The sequence below is a fragment of the Choristoneura fumiferana genome, unplaced genomic scaffold (assembly GCF_025370935.1).
Source record: "Choristoneura fumiferana unplaced genomic scaffold, NRCan_CFum_1 Sck3bRy_379;HRSCAF=1007_pilon, whole genome shotgun sequence".
Taxonomy (NCBI): domain Eukaryota; kingdom Metazoa; phylum Arthropoda; class Insecta; order Lepidoptera; family Tortricidae; genus Choristoneura; species Choristoneura fumiferana.
The window spans coordinates 16,893-33,279 of record NW_027413021.1 but is presented as its reverse complement, the minus strand read 5'-3'; the positions used below and the strand labels follow the sequence as shown (position 1 = coordinate 33,279).

The 16,387-nt window shown below is 35.0% G+C and overlaps 4 protein-coding genes across 7 annotated transcripts; 2 read left to right on the top strand and 2 right to left on the bottom strand.

The window, feature by feature from the left end:
• Positions 1-385: 385 nt before the first annotated feature.
• Positions 386-5,470, bottom strand: LOC141445162 (programmed cell death protein 6-like). Of its 4 annotated transcripts, none has more exons than XM_074110947.1 (6): positions 4,980-5,047; positions 4,262-4,315; positions 2,840-2,946; positions 2,135-2,403; positions 1,552-1,647; positions 390-668 (listed from the first exon to the last, which is right to left on the bottom strand). In XM_074110947.1, exons 1-6 carry the CDS (start codon positions 5,030-5,032, stop codon positions 657-659), a joined length of 591 nt encoding a protein of 196 aa, XP_073967048.1. In that variant the 5' UTR covers positions 5,033-5,047; the 3' UTR covers positions 390-656. The 4 variants fall into 4 exon arrangements, with proteins under 4 accessions (XP_073967050.1, XP_073967048.1, XP_073967051.1 ...); XM_074110950.1 differs by lacking the exon at positions 4,980-5,047 and adding an exon at positions 5,310-5,470 and having other exon boundaries at positions 391-668; XM_074110949.1 differs by having other exon boundaries at positions 386-1,647.
• Positions 5,471-5,823: 353 nt separating this feature from the next.
• Positions 5,824-9,126, top strand: LOC141445161 (uncharacterized; the record flags this gene model as incomplete). The annotated part of the gene is given in 2 exon segments (XM_074110946.1): positions 5,824-6,214; positions 6,530-9,126. Coding segments are annotated over 2 exon segments (1,347 nt in total). The 3' UTR covers positions 7,792-9,126.
• Positions 9,127-10,575: 1,449 nt separating this feature from the next.
• On the bottom strand, positions 10,576-13,940 carry LOC141445168 (large ribosomal subunit protein uL15-like). Its single transcript, XM_074110959.1, has 5 exons — positions 13,865-13,940; positions 13,630-13,693; positions 13,392-13,489; positions 12,423-12,575; positions 10,576-10,736 (listed from the first exon to the last, which is right to left on the bottom strand). Exons 1-5 carry the CDS (start codon positions 13,865-13,867, stop codon positions 10,608-10,610), a joined length of 447 nt encoding a protein of 148 aa, XP_073967060.1. The 5' UTR covers positions 13,868-13,940; the 3' UTR covers positions 10,576-10,607.
• Positions 13,941-14,360: 420 nt separating this feature from the next.
• On the top strand, positions 14,361-16,256 carry LOC141445165 (protein SPT2 homolog). Its single transcript, XM_074110955.1, has 3 exons — positions 14,361-14,577; positions 14,780-15,176; positions 16,153-16,256. Exons 1-3 carry the CDS (start codon positions 14,521-14,523, stop codon positions 16,254-16,256), a joined length of 558 nt encoding a protein of 185 aa, XP_073967056.1. The 5' UTR covers positions 14,361-14,520.
• The last annotated feature ends 131 nt before the right edge of the window (positions 16,257-16,387 follow it).

Below are 16,387 nucleotides of genomic sequence, written 5' to 3'. Positions count from 1 at the left end.
GGCAGCGGCCGGGAAAGATGTATGAAATCTCTTTGCAAGCCGCTAGAGTGACTGCGCGGGCAGCCAAGCCGCAGCGCTTGCAGCGCGATACTTTCCGGCCTATTATATGTAACACAACGTCAATATTTCATGTTACGTTTGAGAAAAATATTTTTTCGATAGCCGCAATCCGTCACACCAGGCTACAGGTTACGATAACCGCCAATACATTTTGTTGGTGACTGGTTGCGTTACCTGGTGTGCTCGGTAGTAAAACCAGGCTTTAAAGTAAAAAATAATAAAAAAAATGAAGTATTAAAAGTATTTTAATATTTATGTGTCTGCAGGGCTACTACGAAATTCGAAAATCGAAGTTCGTATCGTACCGTCCCTCTCACTCTCGTATTAAATAATATAAGCGTCGGCGGGACGGTACGATACGAACTTCAATTTTCGAATTTCGTAGTAGCCCTGCTCCTGCTGCTCCGAAATATTTCATGCTATCTATCTGCATAATTCCTTCTTGATACTACGTTTTTACTATAATTTAAAGTCTAGTAAGTTCTGTTTTAGTAGAAAAAGAAGACGTACTTAGACAAGGGTACAAAATGTGCAGGCACTAATGTATTGTAATAGTGTGTCCAAACCTGCGTAGTGTGAAATGGCATACCCGAAGTTTACGGCCAACACTAGACGGAAAAGAAATTCCACAGTTAATGAACAGTAAGTTTTTAAAACGGCACTTTATTCTAGAGGTTTGGCATCTCAAGCCAGATTCGAACAAAACGGTGGCCATGTTGTAAAAAAAATAATTGGAAATTTAAAGTTCTTAATTTTTTTTATATCGTAATAAAGTAACGCGGTTTGGTCGAATCATGACTAAATTGGTGAAAAAGTAGCTTATAGACATAGGTTTTTAGTTTATACATTATTTAATTATATGTAATTATTATTAGGTATATAATTTTTTTTATTAAAATGTTAACTGCCACATACACTTCGTAGCTCTTTAGTAAGTCCAACAAGCTGTATTAAAATAATATGCAGCATTTATAAACATTCTTATACAATATTTAGACTCTTACAACAAAAAACATTCAAGCTTAAATAACAGTTTAACATTTATGATGTGTTTTAAATAAGTGAAATGTTGTACATTCCAAAAACTTTATTGACAGGTATTATTACGTTTTTGTGCCTTAATTAACATCACATTAAATGGAAATTACAATTAACCCAATACGTTATTAAACCATCCAAGCTACAGAAGCATTCATGCTTTTTTGAAGATATCATGCCATGAAATAATCCTTACTTTTAAACAAATACAAGTAACCGAAAATAGAATTCCACCTTTCAAGTTAACAAAACATAACTACTTATAAATGAAAGAATTGTTGGATGGTTAAAAATATTCGCAAGACAGTTCCTGTTTTGATAAAGTAAACCATTTATTTTTATCACAAGGACATAAATGACCTTTTATTGACATCATATGTCTTTTTACATGATCCAAAGCAAATTATAATTTCTTCAACAGGGGCTATCTAATATTTATCAAAAAATTTATACCTTGAGGCCAAACACCATTTTCAAAAATTGTTCGTAGTGGATTGTGATCACTCCGTCTTGGTCAGTGTCAAATTGACGGAAAGCTGATGTTAAAGTCTGGAAATAAAATTTGTTTAGTTGAATTTAAATTATAAATTTTATTATTATTTATCGCTTATGTTTGTAATCATTTATAGGGTTCCGTACTCTTGTTAACCACACTCGCAGACGGCCAAGATACAGGCTCAGTATAGTTTGGTCACTGGTGGATGGTCTTAAAATTTAATAAGTGATCTGGGCCCAATTGCATTATAAAGTCCAACCTAATAAAATAATATTAGTGAATTTCAATACAAAATAGCTAATACTATTAACTTGTATTTCGTTATCAATCTGGCCCTGTTTTTGTCAGTAAATGGTTTTGTAATTTTTTTTTTTATTAATGTAGCTTTGACAAGATTTCATGGATGTCGTAAGAGGCGACTGAGGATATAGGTTAAGGTATACTGTAAGCGACAGGCTAGCAACTTGTCACTATTGCACCGTTTTTGTTGAGTTGTTTTAGCAAACTATTTGTGTACTAATAAAAAAAAAGTATACTTACATACAAAGTGACACAGCATTGAATAAAATCATCAAACAATATAGTGCCTCGTCCAAATCTGTCAAACTTCTGCACCATAGTCCCTACAACTTCATCAGACAATCTGTACCCAAAAGCTGTGAGGGCATTCTTCAGTTCTTGTCTGTCAATGTTGCCGGAGTTGTCCCGGTCAAATGAGCGGAAACAGTTCTGCCAGTCTGTTACATATTTCCATAGAGCTCCAAAGTCTTCAAATGATATGACACCTCTGTTTTGTTTGTCAAACATACCTGAAAATAACAGTTGAGTCATTAACATGATGAAGAACATTCATTGAGTAAATAATTGACATCTTACTAAGTTACCAATTTTTAGAATATGCACAATATATCTTAATCCCTTAGATAAGACGCAGATCCTTGCGAAATGTAAGGCTTCTTTCTTTTCTTTGAAATCATCATCTTTTTTTTTTAAAGCAGCAGTAGTTGTGCTTATTAAATTAAAAAGATTAGATTTGAATGTAGTATTTTTTTAAGCATATAAATAAATAAGGGTTATCAAATAAAGAATGTAATTAATTTAAATATAATATTTGTACAAGCTTTGTTTAGCCTGGAATCAAGTCCAGGTTTTTATTATCCCACATAAAATATTTTATTTATTCCTTACTCTTACTCATACAAACTGTAGTATTCTATAAATTAATTATGCTTCCAAACATCTTACCAATCATAAGCCGGACAGTCTCTGGATTGAACGGATTCCATGTACCATTAGACAATGCTTGCTGTAGCTCATCTGCAGAAATGTAGCCACTTCTGTCCTTGTCCACTCTGTTGAGTAAAAAGAAGCAAACTTTTGTAACTTATGGTCATAAAGCCCAGTTATTACGTCCAGTAAAACACTTATAGTACTTGAATTACACTTTATTCAGCTAGGGAGCTGTGCTTGCATGCATACATGGGAATGTGTGTGTCTACCCTACATCAATCACTTTTTATTATAAAAAGCAAGAGAGTTCTACCCACTTAATTATAATGTACATGACACCAGTTTTACTTGCAAGAAAAATTGAGGAAGTTGCATTACACTGCAGTGCTTGATTAACCACTTTAAACGTTCGCTAAACCGAGGCCCTAGCAATGTAATGTAATACAAGTTTCATTTTTCCTGCTAGCCTAACCTGGGCTTAACAACAGTACAACAGTAAAGTGTAGAAAAAGTAAATAAGAACTAAAGCTAGTTGTTCATTGGATGTAGTTCTCCATGTTGATTCATGCAAACACAGTTCCATTGACAGAGTGGTATTTACATTTTAAAATTAAACCTGTTTTTAATGTCATTTTTTTTTAATGAAAAGAAAGAATAAATTTATTTGGCAAAATAAATAATGAATGGTTTATTTCTGAAGGTGTTATATCATGCTATTGCTGCCTTGCATAGGTGGTCTCAGTGGCAAGGCAATGAGGGCTAAAAGACAGGCGAAATATCGCTAGATGGCGTTAGTATAGTGAGGTTTTTTGACAAATAAACCTCACAATAAATAGAAAAAAAATGTCAAATTATTGAGGCTACCCAGAATCATGTGTTGGATGACGTAGCATGGCGTCGCATTTAATTAGTGTGTTTCTGCCTTTGAAATGGTTTCACTGGAAGAACAGCGCTGACTCCATCTGAGAAGTCTGCATTTATGCTGAGGCAGAACCATTTTGGGCATGTACTTTTTCCTTTTGTATTGTGATATTTTGTCTCAAATATTTTTTTTTAATTTTTATCTTTTACCCAAATTACCCTAACTAAATATCTAAAGAACAGAACAGCCAATTAAAATACCCTAAAATTGATGTCACAGTAAAATTTAAGAAAAGAACAATTATTTATTACCGCAGGCTTTAATCAGAGAATTACCGTGATCCACCCCAATACCGCCCATAACCTGAATTGGGGTCACAACTCGAGGTTTAGTAACGCTGTTAGTTAAGGAAATAATGTACATACAAAAGTGTTTGTTTGTTCTATATAACTTGTTGATGACTTGTCTGAGTGTACGGAATAAACATGTTATCTTAAGCTTGAAACAACAAAGTAAATGGGTATCAGCATAGATAGAGAAGAAATTTAGAACCATAAATGACTGTCATATCTCACCTTCTGAAGATATCCCACAGAAATTCTCTGCTTGGCATTGGGGATTGGAAAGACCTGCAAAGAATTATTATTATATTATTTTCTTGCCCAAAACATAATTAATTTCATTGCTCACCCGCAACCTTATGATAGCTAAGTTTATGCAAGATAATATACATATAATCCTATCCTAATCATATCGTGTTGTTAACTCGTGGAATGCTCTCCCAGAACTTGTGATAAGTGCATAGTATTTTAAAATAGACTAGACAAATACTTAAAGAAGAAACTCCATATATGTTAGCAGTAGACAAATAAATGCATGCAAATAAGAGAAGACTGGTGCTCATGTAGTTCCTCCACCTACACTGTAAGAACACACACAAATCACACAAACCCATCTATCACCACCATACTACCAAATGTTAAGACTAAATAAACCACAACAAACATTTTAATTTGTCACTGTTTCTTCCTAAGTACCCACCTATATTTTTTCTCAAACAAAACTACCTACAACAAATTTAAATAAATTTTGTTTGTTTGTTTGTTTATACTCTTTATTGTACAAAAAGGAAAAATAAAAAGGTTACATAAATAAAAGTAAAGTATTTTATTTGTCATAATTATAAAACTACCTTGAATTTTTATTTATTTACTGTAAAGAGGTGTTTTATTAATCCTAACTGTTATTGCTGAAGTTAGACCCAAGCCGTAGCAAGACCCGATATCGTTGTACCTTATTATTTCCATGCATTCCACAACATCGAGACGAAACTCTTTAGCTATCATAAGGACGCTGGTGAGCAGAGAAATTCTTTTAGTTCACTCAAAACATAATTCGCAGTAGGTAACTTAAAGAACAACCAGTTGCATGCAAATAATACAAATTCATGGAGTCATTTCACGTATGAATAGACCTATGCAGCACCAACGCTACATTTTGTCGACATTCAAGAATATATGAATGTGTACGAATATGACGAAAACTTACGAAATAGAGGAAAAACCACATTCTAATGACTAACACTTTGTTACCGTCACTTTTTAAATACAAGAGTGTACTTACATGTTTGTAAAGTTCTAGTGTAATTTAACACAAATCAAGCCAAACTTTAAACGGCTCGATAAACAAAAATACAATGCAGTAACTAATAATTATCTCGAAAATGATAAGATTATAATAAAGATGCAATGTATTTTCGACGTGCTGCGCTGCTTTAGCTGTCATGTGTCATCTGTCAAGGAGACAATTTTTTTAATTCATCCTTCCAATGGTAGGCAAAAGGAACAAAGTTTATAGAAAATTATGAATATTGTAGCTTATAAATAACAATGTACACATTGTATTACTCAAAAGCACACGTAATTTTGAGTAGTGTTGAGTCTTAGTGCTCTTAGTCAATGCACCACAAACAATTCAAGATTAGACTTACATGTGGCTATATGGGCTTACAAACTTTTGTCTTTTCCAGAAAGAGACAACCAAAGAGGAAGGAGATACAGAAGGAGATCTCTATCTCTATATAGCTAGCTACATATTAGTAATCTGTGATTCTATAAGGAAGAAGAAAACTTAAACAAAAAAAAAAAAACAAAGTTTGTTTCAGACACATCTAAAAACTTGCAAAAACACTTTTTAAGCTTTCAATGTTGCGTTTTGTTATTTATTTTGAAATGAAGGCTTGAAGTCGGTACTAAAGCAAAAGAAGTCATGAAATACCGTCTTTATCTAAATTTATTTGACTTTTATAAATATACATCTGAGGGAGTGATTTGTTTCTGTTTAATTTAACATTTATTTTCAATATTTTTTTCTGTTTTGTTTCGTGAGGTTATGGCTGTTACGATGGTTTGGTTATGCGTATGTATCATGCTTCGATATTAAAATGGCGGATGTCTCAAGTAATGACCGAAAAATAAAGCTGACTAAAAACGGAAAAGTTGTAAAAAGACGCTCTCGAAATCCAGAAGGTTAGTATGATGATTGCACGCTCAAAACAAACGGCAATTTATGAACATTGATCAGATTAACTTAACTGTCGACTTCTTTGATATGTGCCTTCCGAAATGTTCCATTTTTGACTCTTATTACTTTCTTGACACGTAAGTCAGACTTGAAATAGTTACTCGTAAAGTTTTCATATTTTATTAATTCATTCAGAGAACTAAGATTATACGATTGGTTGCGCTTACATAAATAATGTAGGTATTATATACTATAACTTCGTATTTCCTTTGTTTGGTTTTGCTAAGGTTTGAATAAAAAATATATTTGTTATTTTTTAGAATGGCACAAACAAAAACAGAAACGTCTCAGAATAGCAGGACTCGAGTACATAAATGCAAATGGCAAATTGGTTCCTCCCAAACAGCCTGGCCCTGACTGCAACTGCCGCCGTAAATGCTTTCAGAAAGTGCCAGAAGACATAAGAATGAGAACCTTCCAGGGCTTCTATTCTATGAAGACCCATGATGAGCAAAATGCTTATTTATTTGGCCTTATGAGGCAGGTGGACGTCAAACGTAAGAGAGTTAAATCTAGCAGCCGGCGAACATGTACTTTTGAATATTTCATTCGTGTGAAAGGCCGTGAGACTCAAGTCTGCCAGACAGCATTTAAAAACATTCATGCCATTACTGAAAGGAAGGTCAGAGTACTCTGCAAGAAAATGGATGATGGAGTAATGTTTCCCAGTGACAATCGTGGGAAAAATAGCCATCGTCGTTCTGGGGAAATCAGGCTGCCAGCTGGAGTAATTGAACAAATTAAAAATCATATTTATTCTATTGTTCACACTCATCGCCTAAAAGACTTCATTAGACTGGACAAAATTGCAGGCTTAGAGATAAATATCTCAAAGATGTGGAAAGACTATATCAAAACATATGACCCAGACAACATTACTGCCACAATGCCCAAATCTAAAAGAAGCTCTGACTTGGCATTGCCTAATGAGACTCCTACTCAGTCTCAGGCGACACCAGTTCCACAGGAAACATTTGCCCCTCTCGCATATCCTGGCAGCGGCCATCTGGTTAATTTGGCTGAGAATTACTTCCAAAATCAGTACCAGACAGCTGCATTGGCAAGCACTGGTACTCAGACTAATTTCTATCAAACTCAGAATGGAGCTCAGAGCATGGGTATCCTCCTACACTCTACTGCTGCTGCAAGGCCTGCCCAGCCTGCTACAGCCTACATTGTGCTGCAGACTAAACCTGAGCCGACAGTAGCTCAGAATCCAACAATTGCATACACGCAAAACCCAGAAGTCATCCAGGAACATGACGAAAATGCAAAGGAGAAAAAGGTAAAGAAAGAAAGAAGAAGGGGGCCTCTTGTAAAGCAATGGAGATATACTAATATATTCCATTACGAAATCAATGGTGCAGCTCTCTCTGCAATTAAAACTAGGTTGGGCATGTACTATGCAGAGAGTGATGCAGCGAGGAAGAAGGCCAAGCAGGCGCGCCCGGCCGAGGGTACTCCCACACAAACACCTACAGAGCAGATTAGACCTACTCACACTGTTACTATTTATACATAGGATTAATGCCTTAGTTTTTTGCTTGGCTGACTGGTTAAGTAAAACAGTCACAATTACCCTGATTTATTTATGCAATCTTATAAATTTAATCCAGGCCATTTAAGCCAATAGTTGGTTAGTTTTTCAGTTGGAATATGTTCATTCAAACTTGCCCAACCACTTGGCAATTACTCAGATACATTAATGACATCTTGCATATACTATGACCATTGGTGTGCACACCCCAGGTTATTAAAGCAGTTCTCAATTTTTTTTGGCTATGTAACACGATTGGAAAACTAAATATTTGCAGAGCTAAAAACAACTATTCAATAGGGGGTTGTACTCTGTAACCTTACAGAAGTATTTATTTTAATCATGTGCAGTACTTTTGTGAAGCCCCCACAGAACACTGAGAATGGCTGCATTATGAATACGCTTTGTATGGATTGATAATGTTCGGAATAAATAAATGTGATTTTATTATACAAAAATTATGTTAAATTTACTATAGGAATTATGATATTTTGCTTTTAAATAGTGACACAATTTAATTAATTTCCGACATTTTTTATAGTAATATTTGTGGTTTTCTAAGATACTTGGTAACATTGAATTTATAAGAATCACTTTCAGATATTTGGGAAAAGAGACACTTGGTCCCCACATTGTGCTTTGTACTGGAGGCAATTGTCTCTTTCCTTGCTATATAATGTGTTAATTAAATAACTGAAAACCTCAGACACCCCAAAAATATTTTTTAATTTTAAGTTAGTTGATTGCATTTATTTTTGAATATCTTCATTATTTTAAAAGATATTCGTGTGTTTTGCTAAGTCAGTAATTCTACTTCATTTCTAACTCTACACTCATAATTTGTATTTGTCAGTTGCGCTTTGACGTTTTTAGAAGAAAATCACACATTGACAGCAAAACGGCCAGTATTAAATTATCAAAATAGTATGCAACCTCGCTAAAATATTTAATTGGCGCATGTTGCAGTCGTAACTTTTAGACTGGGCGCAATAACAATGGGATTGGGACTGATTTAAAACATAGTGTAATCGATTCTACTCTCGATTCTGAGCAAACTACTTTCTGGTTTTCAGTTATTTAATTAACACCTTGTATATACGGTAATCCTGTTGGATCATATTATTATATGTATTTAGTTTTTAAATAATCATGAAGCTATCATTGTACTACCTTAAGGTATTAATTTTAATCTTACGTAATTATTATAGGCAATAATCTGAATAATGCTTGTATTAATTCATCTACATTGCTGGAATAATAATATTCAATTAATTAAAATATTAATTTATACACTTTTGTTTTCATTATCGCTTCCATTAAGGGCCTACGCGAGGGGTTGGACACTCCGCAGTTTAGGTACGTTCGACCGACGCGCCTAATCATTACTAGTTATGTTTGTTGTCTGTCATGTATGTTAAAGTATATTTACTTATTTATTAATAGTATTTTATGCAACTGTATCGTAATAGGGGTCCTTAAAATACGAGTGTGGGTTTATGAAACGAGGCGTAGCCGAGTTTCATAATAGGGTCACATGAGTGTTTTAAGGCCTAATTACGTACAGTTGCATACAGGTAGTTTATTGAATTCATATTAATACCCACTGTTATCTTTATTCATCGGCGAGTGGGAACCCTGTGCTCTTGGCGCCAAACCGGTTTCGAGTCAACGGTGCCCAACGGAATATGAACGCTCGTGTAACATGATAAGTTTCAATTTCGCGTGCAAGTCGTAAGAGTAGGCAACGATTTATACCTAAACTTGACTTTTGTTCGAGAGAGTCCCTTCTGTACGGTAGTACTATTAGTTATTCTGTGCCTACGCTAGCTGTCGCGGATGCAGGTAAAATCCGTCCGCGTGCAGTTAGCGCTTAGCTCATATATTTTTCAATAGGCGTCCACCAGCACGCTAGCGTAGGCCCTAATGCTAAAACAAACCAAATCCTCAACGCAAGTAAGGTCTGCATTTACTACACATCAGGTAATTGAATAGACCTCGCTGGCAAAACAAACTCAAAACCACTCTCAACCTGCTATGCCTGCAGGCGGTCGTTAAAGTAGTTTCCCATCTCGGCCTAAATACGTCCCACCGCTGGGCACAGGCCTCCCTCAGATTGAGAGGGCTTTGGCCGTAGTTCCCACGCGGGCCCTTCGGATTGGGAACTCACAAGCTCCATTGAATTGCTTCGCAGGTTTCCTTCACCGTAAAACTAGAGGTCAATTTAAATGTAGGTAATTTCGCAAAAGAATTTGTAAAATCGAGAGGTGCAAGCAAAGGTCTGTGGTGCAAGCTGGTGGGGTATGAAATGAACCCAGCAGCAATCCTCTGCTTGAGATGCCATAGGTCAAACCACTATGCCGCCACGGCTGACACTATCCGAGAAGAAAACTCATGTTTTAGATCAAGTGCCTATGTCTTTTCGAATGCTTTGATGATACTTGCTTACATTGTTTATTTATCTATGCAACAAGGTGACTATCTAGGTGTACTAAATTCAAACGGACTGCATTGTAACTGCGGACTGCTTAAATTTCAGTCACAGGTAGCATGCAGTTTTGCAGACTGTACAGAAAATTTATGAGCAGTCAGCAGTTACATACAATGCAATCCTTCTTTATCTGCAGGGCTACTACGAAACTCGAAGTTCGTGTCGTGCGATCCCTCTCGCTCTCGTATTAAACATATGTGTCAGAGAGACCGCACGACACTAACTTCGAGTTTCGTAGTAGCCCAGCAGAACATTTGTAAAACGAATGAAATTACAAGAGGTGGTTTTTATGGAATTTTATTGTACACTTAAATTACGCAGACAGGACGCAAACGCCGCCGACGTCCTTGATCTTCTTCTCGGCTGTTTTTGAGAAGAACTTGGCTTTAACGATCACAGGCTGTTTGGGGAGCTTGCCTTTGCCCAGCAGCTTGTAGTAGCCCTGTAAAAAATATTGTTATTTGTTATGATCTGTATATACTGTTCTTCTTTTGGGTTCTAACAATAACAAATCGAAAATATTAAGAATGAAAGTAATCGGATTCTGAAAACCATTACCGATTTGATGACTGGACAGCTGATAAGCAAAGCCTGAGTTTGAGGTCCCAGTTCACACTTCAGTCCAGATGTTATGTATCACACTTCAGTCAGAGATGGGACAGATGTTATGTATGAAATAATTGCCTAGTACCCATAACACAATTCTTTGTTTATTATGAAACATGTAATATTTATTTTATTACCAGTTCATATCAGTTTGTAAATTTCTACACACAAAAAGGGCATAGGTAGGGCTGAAACTTATCGAGGAGTTTGGCCAATTTACTAATCATAATAAGTCACTAGCCGTTGCCCGCGACTCCGTTCGCGTAGACTTCATTAATGGCTATCCCACATGAACTATGCAAATTTTCCAGGATAAAAATATCATAGGTATTATGTTCATCTCCGGGACTCAAACTATGTTTATCAAAATCCAGAGTAGTAGATCCAGATATTACCCCCTACAGCCTACTTTACCTCTTTATATTACTTTTAATAGATAGTAGAAATAAAAATAGATTAGTGAAGTCAATGTATAGGAAGTAACTAATTCTTAAGATTTTGCCTCCAGCGACTTTTGGCTTTAATTTTTATGGATGGTGTAACTCCCACATTTGTGAAAAATTTGCCAAATTTCAGCTTTCAAAACTTTACTCTTTGGTTACAAAATAGAAAAGATAAATAAAGTATTTTATTTCGCCAGCTGGCAAGCAAAACTCACTAAATTTCTGTCACTGCTTTTCAAACAGTTGTATCTAGTTAGTAATTTCATACTGAGATACAAGCTTTGTTGCAAGTAGGTATTTTGTACTTAGTGACCTTTGCTTGTCACCCAACGATTTAAAGATATCTTAGGATATCTCCATGTTCTCTCAAAGCTATGCTATAATTTTGAAGAAAAAAACATTACTAATATTATAAATGCCAAAGTTTGTGTGTGTGTGTATGTTTGTTACTACTTCACGTTAAAACGGCTGAATGGATTTGGATCAAATTTGCTATGTAGATAGCTGGACATCTGGAATAACATACAGGCTACTTTTTATCCCGATATTCTCACAGGATCGGGATAAAATCTCGAAACTCATCTGCTCGATATAGTTATGAAATTTGGCACTGTTGTTTATAATGCAACATCAATAAAGACCATGATGTGATTTTTGTGAATTTTCACGGGAATTTATTTATTTATTCCATTAATGGTAATATAATTTATGTCACATAATCATCACCAGTAAATGTATAATATATGTGAAAACCTCAGGAATTAATTCACTAAGAAAAGAAATACCTTTCATCTATTTTTTACCATAATCCGTAATTTTTATTAAAGTTGAAGTTTGGCTTATTCGGCACAAATGTGGCATTACACTATCCATAAAAATTAAAAGCCAAAACTCAATGTAAGCAGAAGCCTATCCTGTCATGGCCTTTCCAGTCAATCCAACCACTAGATGTGGGTGAAATTTTACTTGCATAGTTAAAATCTAATCATGCAAGTTACTTAAAAGCTAGTAAACATGCCTATAAAAATTGCTACTGGATAAGAAACTAGCCAGTTGTTTATGAATTGTGTATGACTTACAGCCTTAACAATGTTGATGACGGGCACTTTTCCATCGGTGGCATTGGCATACTTAAGGCGCGACTGCTCCGACACCAGCGTCCAGAGCTTGTCGAGGTTCAGCACTGGGCAGAAGTCCTTGTTCCGCCTCAGATGGTAATTCCTCATGCCCAACTGTAAATTAAATAATTATGCAAATTATTATAACTGTTATAATGTGAAGATATAATAAGAGAAGACGCTTAGCCCTAAAAATATGGCATTTAAAACCACTTTACAAATAACCTTTTTTTTATCGCCAAAAAAATACAACATTATAAGAAAACCAGACTTAATCAGTAACAGTGTGTGCAAGGTTCCTTATCCATGCTGGGCTTGCATGGCCACATAGAAACTATAGGCCATTTCATTCTAAGAGAGTCTGTGCCCAGCATTGGGCAAGTTGTTCACAAGGAAGAGTAATAAAATTGTTCTCTCAATTGTGTACTTTTTCAGATCACTAACATTCTTAATCATGACTTGGTACAGTCGAGTTCATAACCTTGAGCAAAAATATCTGAACATGCTTATCTACCCTGTTATCAATAGAGCCGTGTTCAGATATTATGATCAAATTTTTGCTCACAAGTTTATGAACTCTACTTTACATGTGAAATAGTTATATCTAAGCAGTATTGAACTGGCTTGAATTAACTTAAAATAATAGAAGCAGATACTTTAATAAGTTAGTTAATAATACCCCACATGCTAGATTCAGTGGGTCTACTCTTAGTTCCAAGATCAAGCAACTTTATTTACGAAAATAAGTTGCTATTTTTATTTCGCTTTTCTTCAGCCTGTCCTTATAAAATTAAAAAAAAATATATATATAAGAACAACACTTCAGAATTACAATGCTTTTGTTCAATAAGGGTTCATTTAGTAATTTTGTATGATGCACACAATAACTGGGGAACATATAGAAGATGTAATTCTAAAAAATATTTTTACCTTGCCGAAGTAACCTGGATGGTATTTGTCCATGTTAATTCTGTGGTGGTGCTCACCACCGGCGTTACCGCGACCTCCAGGGTGCTTGCGGTGCTTGCCTGCAACCCAAACATATCAAATTAAAATCAAAGCTGATACACGACCAGACATGGGTGACATGTATCACGCAGAGCGGCATCTTGTTTGAGGTTAGAGCACATCCATAGTTAATTTGTAGTTAATGATAATTGTTACTCACCGATACGTCCGTGACCATGGCTCACGTGTCCTCTCAACTTCCTAGTCTTCTTTTTGGAGGTGGCCTGAAGAATAAACGTAAGGTTATGATAAACATCACAAACGGTTTTATTAACAAAATAATCTTTCAGGCACCATCATTAACACTATTTACGCACTAAGCACCATTATATTTTATAAGAAATATTACGATTTCAAAGATAAACTTAGATAAAAAGCTAGAAATAAACACCAACCATATTTTCGACTTCAACGTCAAATTCACCAAAGAAAAAGAAAGAAGGAGCAATACTCGACGTGACATATGTCAAAAATTTGAGTTGCCAGAGATCATAAACTCATGCTTGGTGTTTTACAAAAAATTTAAATGAATTTACATCTCATATATTTCGTTCTCTATTTTTTTTACCGTACAACGGCAAAACCTACTAGACACTGGCAAAATTGTCCTCCAATGGACAGCGCCATATTTTTCTAAAAAACAACAATATTAATTTGCTTTGCTAACCATAAGCCATAAGGTACGAAAGATTAAGTTATCAGTATAATGTAATGTGAATCCAAAAAATAACTCAGAAGTAATGATTATCCTAATTATGGAATTTCCTACAATTAAACATTCCAATAACATTCTAATGAGGTAAAGACTTTGGTAAAGAGGTGATTAGTGTTAATGGGTTGGTATTATATATGATTTATAATTTATTTATTTAACCTGTGGCGACGCGCCTGGCAACTCTATTCAGTACGTTTCCAGAAAATGGCCGGGGTTGTGTGTTGAGCTGCCGTCTGACACGTATTTTTCTTTAATTCGTTTAAGATTTGATAAAAGTTTATTATGTTTGTATTATAATAATACTAGTGCTAGTGAAATATATATAAATCATCGAAAATGGAGTTTCGAGACACCTTGATTGCTGCACAACGGAATCAACAACAAAAGTCATCTGTGAGTTAATTTCGTAATTTTCTAAACACTTATTACTGCGCCCTATTTAAATATAATATGAATATGTTAACCTTAAAATTCTTTGCTACTCCTATTGTGTAAATAAGTTTACTGCTGAAACGCAACTTTTTCGAGAACTTTTACTTTGGTGTTTTACAAGGTTTGACAGATATAAATATTGACTAGAGTACTTTGTTTTTAGCGTAACACATACTATAGAGTTGGATTTGATCCGCCAAAGAAAGAACAAAGGCAAAAAGATAAGTTATCCGAAAATATTTTGAAGTTCTTGGCTAAGAAAGATGAGGAAGAGAGGCAGAAACAACTGGAGGAGAAGAGGAAAAGGGAGGAATTGCTCGCTATGCGTGACCCTAAGGCCCTCCGGAAAATCCAAAAAACTCTGAAGACTATAAAATCAGCCAACAAGTCTGTGATTGAAGACGCAATAGATCACAACAATACTGCTGTCACCAGGGATGGCCCAGATCAGCCTGATCAAGATGACTATGGGTATGAGTCCCAGGAAGCAGCTGCCATCTACGAGAAAATGATGCAGAAGTACAGCAAGATACCTGATGAACCCAAGTTTCCAGTGGGCAGTAAGTTGAACTTCTATTTAATGCAAATTGTGATTTTTTTGTACTATTCTGTAGGTTCCATATAGACATTGACATATAGGTATAGACTGCTTGTTTCATACATTAAAACTGTGCATAATTGTTGTTAACAGTGCATGGTGGCAAAAGATTTTCTGTTAGTATGTGATTTACTGCAAAAAGGTAGTCTAGTTCCATAGATCTTGGTGCATAATTAAATAGTCACCTGGTAGTTGTGGTTATTTAGTAATTAGATTTTGCAGTTAATTTTGTCCTTGGTCCTATAACCTTGTAAGTCCTTGCATACTTTATAAAGTACAAATCAATTTTAAGAATAACTTTGAAATGTACTATTGGAGTACAAGTTTTTCAATGAAATGAGATATGTATTGAAATAATTTCCAAAATCGCAAAACTGGGAATTCAAGGCTTGGTCTATAGCAGTGTTTTTCAATCTGTGGGTCACAACCTCTTGTGGGGTTGCATCTTTCAAATACTCTCACCGTTATTGTGTATGATTATTGATTATTCAATGTTTGCATAATCAACGTAAGATGATACAAATAACTAAGTGGAGGTAAGCAGGGGGTCAATCCTGAAAAAGTGGTCTATAGAAATAGTTAAGAAAAGGCGGGACTTACAACAATAATTTATTCTGCTAAGCAAAAAACTGTATTTGCTTTCCATCTCTTTCTAAACAAAATCAATTTAATATGTACCTTCTATGGTAGTCATGACATATGATATGACATACTTAGTACATGTTGGATCTATTTATCTGTTTAATTGATAATAGTGGGGCTCATGAAATCGTCACATAAAATTTTATGTAAATTTTAGGTTTTAATACACAAATACTAGATTCTTATTTGAAAATATCTTTTCTTGTTCATTATTTATAAAAGTGAAATGAGTCATAGTTGTGCAAAATCTTAATCTGCTGCTATATCTCAAACTAACTGATAACCTGGTTTTTCAGAGAAAAGTGTTAAAAGAGACTTAAAGGGTACCATGGAGAGAGTGAAAAATGCATTAGCCCATGAAGATGATCCTGTGCCTCACAAGAGAAGGAGAAGGGACTGAGAATGGAGGTATGTATAACCTAACCAACAAAAAGATGGAAAACTTCTGACTTCCAACTTCAAATTTCAATATCTTAAGAACGGCTAAACTGATTACCATCGCTAGAAAACCAGATTTCAAATAAAAAAAAA

Bases quoted from the DNA above. Each gene is read 5' to 3' on its own strand.
- LOC141445168 (XM_074110959.1), bottom strand. The intron at 13,490-13,629 runs GTGAGTAACAAT...TTTGGGTTGCAG, and splicing joins CCATGGTCACGGACGTATCG to GCAAGCACCGCAAGCACCCT. The intron at 10,737-12,422 runs GTAAGTCATACA...TATTTTTTACAG, and splicing joins TCATCAACATTGTTAAGGCT to GGCTACTACAAGCTGCTGGG.
- LOC141445165 (XM_074110955.1), top strand. From the start codon at position 14,521: ATGGAGTTTCGAGACACCTTGATTGCTGCACAACGGAATCAACAACAA. The intron at 14,578-14,779 runs GTGAGTTAATTT...CTTTGTTTTTAG, and splicing joins ATCAACAACAAAAGTCATCT to CGTAACACATACTATAGAGT. The intron at 15,177-16,152 runs GTAAGTTGAACT...CTGGTTTTTCAG, and splicing joins ACCCAAGTTTCCAGTGGGCA to AGAAAAGTGTTAAAAGAGAC.
- LOC141445162 (XM_074110947.1), bottom strand. From the start codon at position 5,032: ATGATAGCTAAAGAGTTTCGTCTCGATGTTGTGGAATGCATGGAAATA. The intron at 2,947-4,261 runs GTGAGATATGAC...TTTACTCAACAG, and splicing joins CTGTGGGATATCTTCAGAAG to AGTGGACAAGGACAGAAGTG. The intron at 2,404-2,839 runs GTAAGATGTTTG...TGTTATTTTCAG, and splicing joins GACTGTCCGGCTTATGATTG to GTATGTTTGACAAACAAAAC.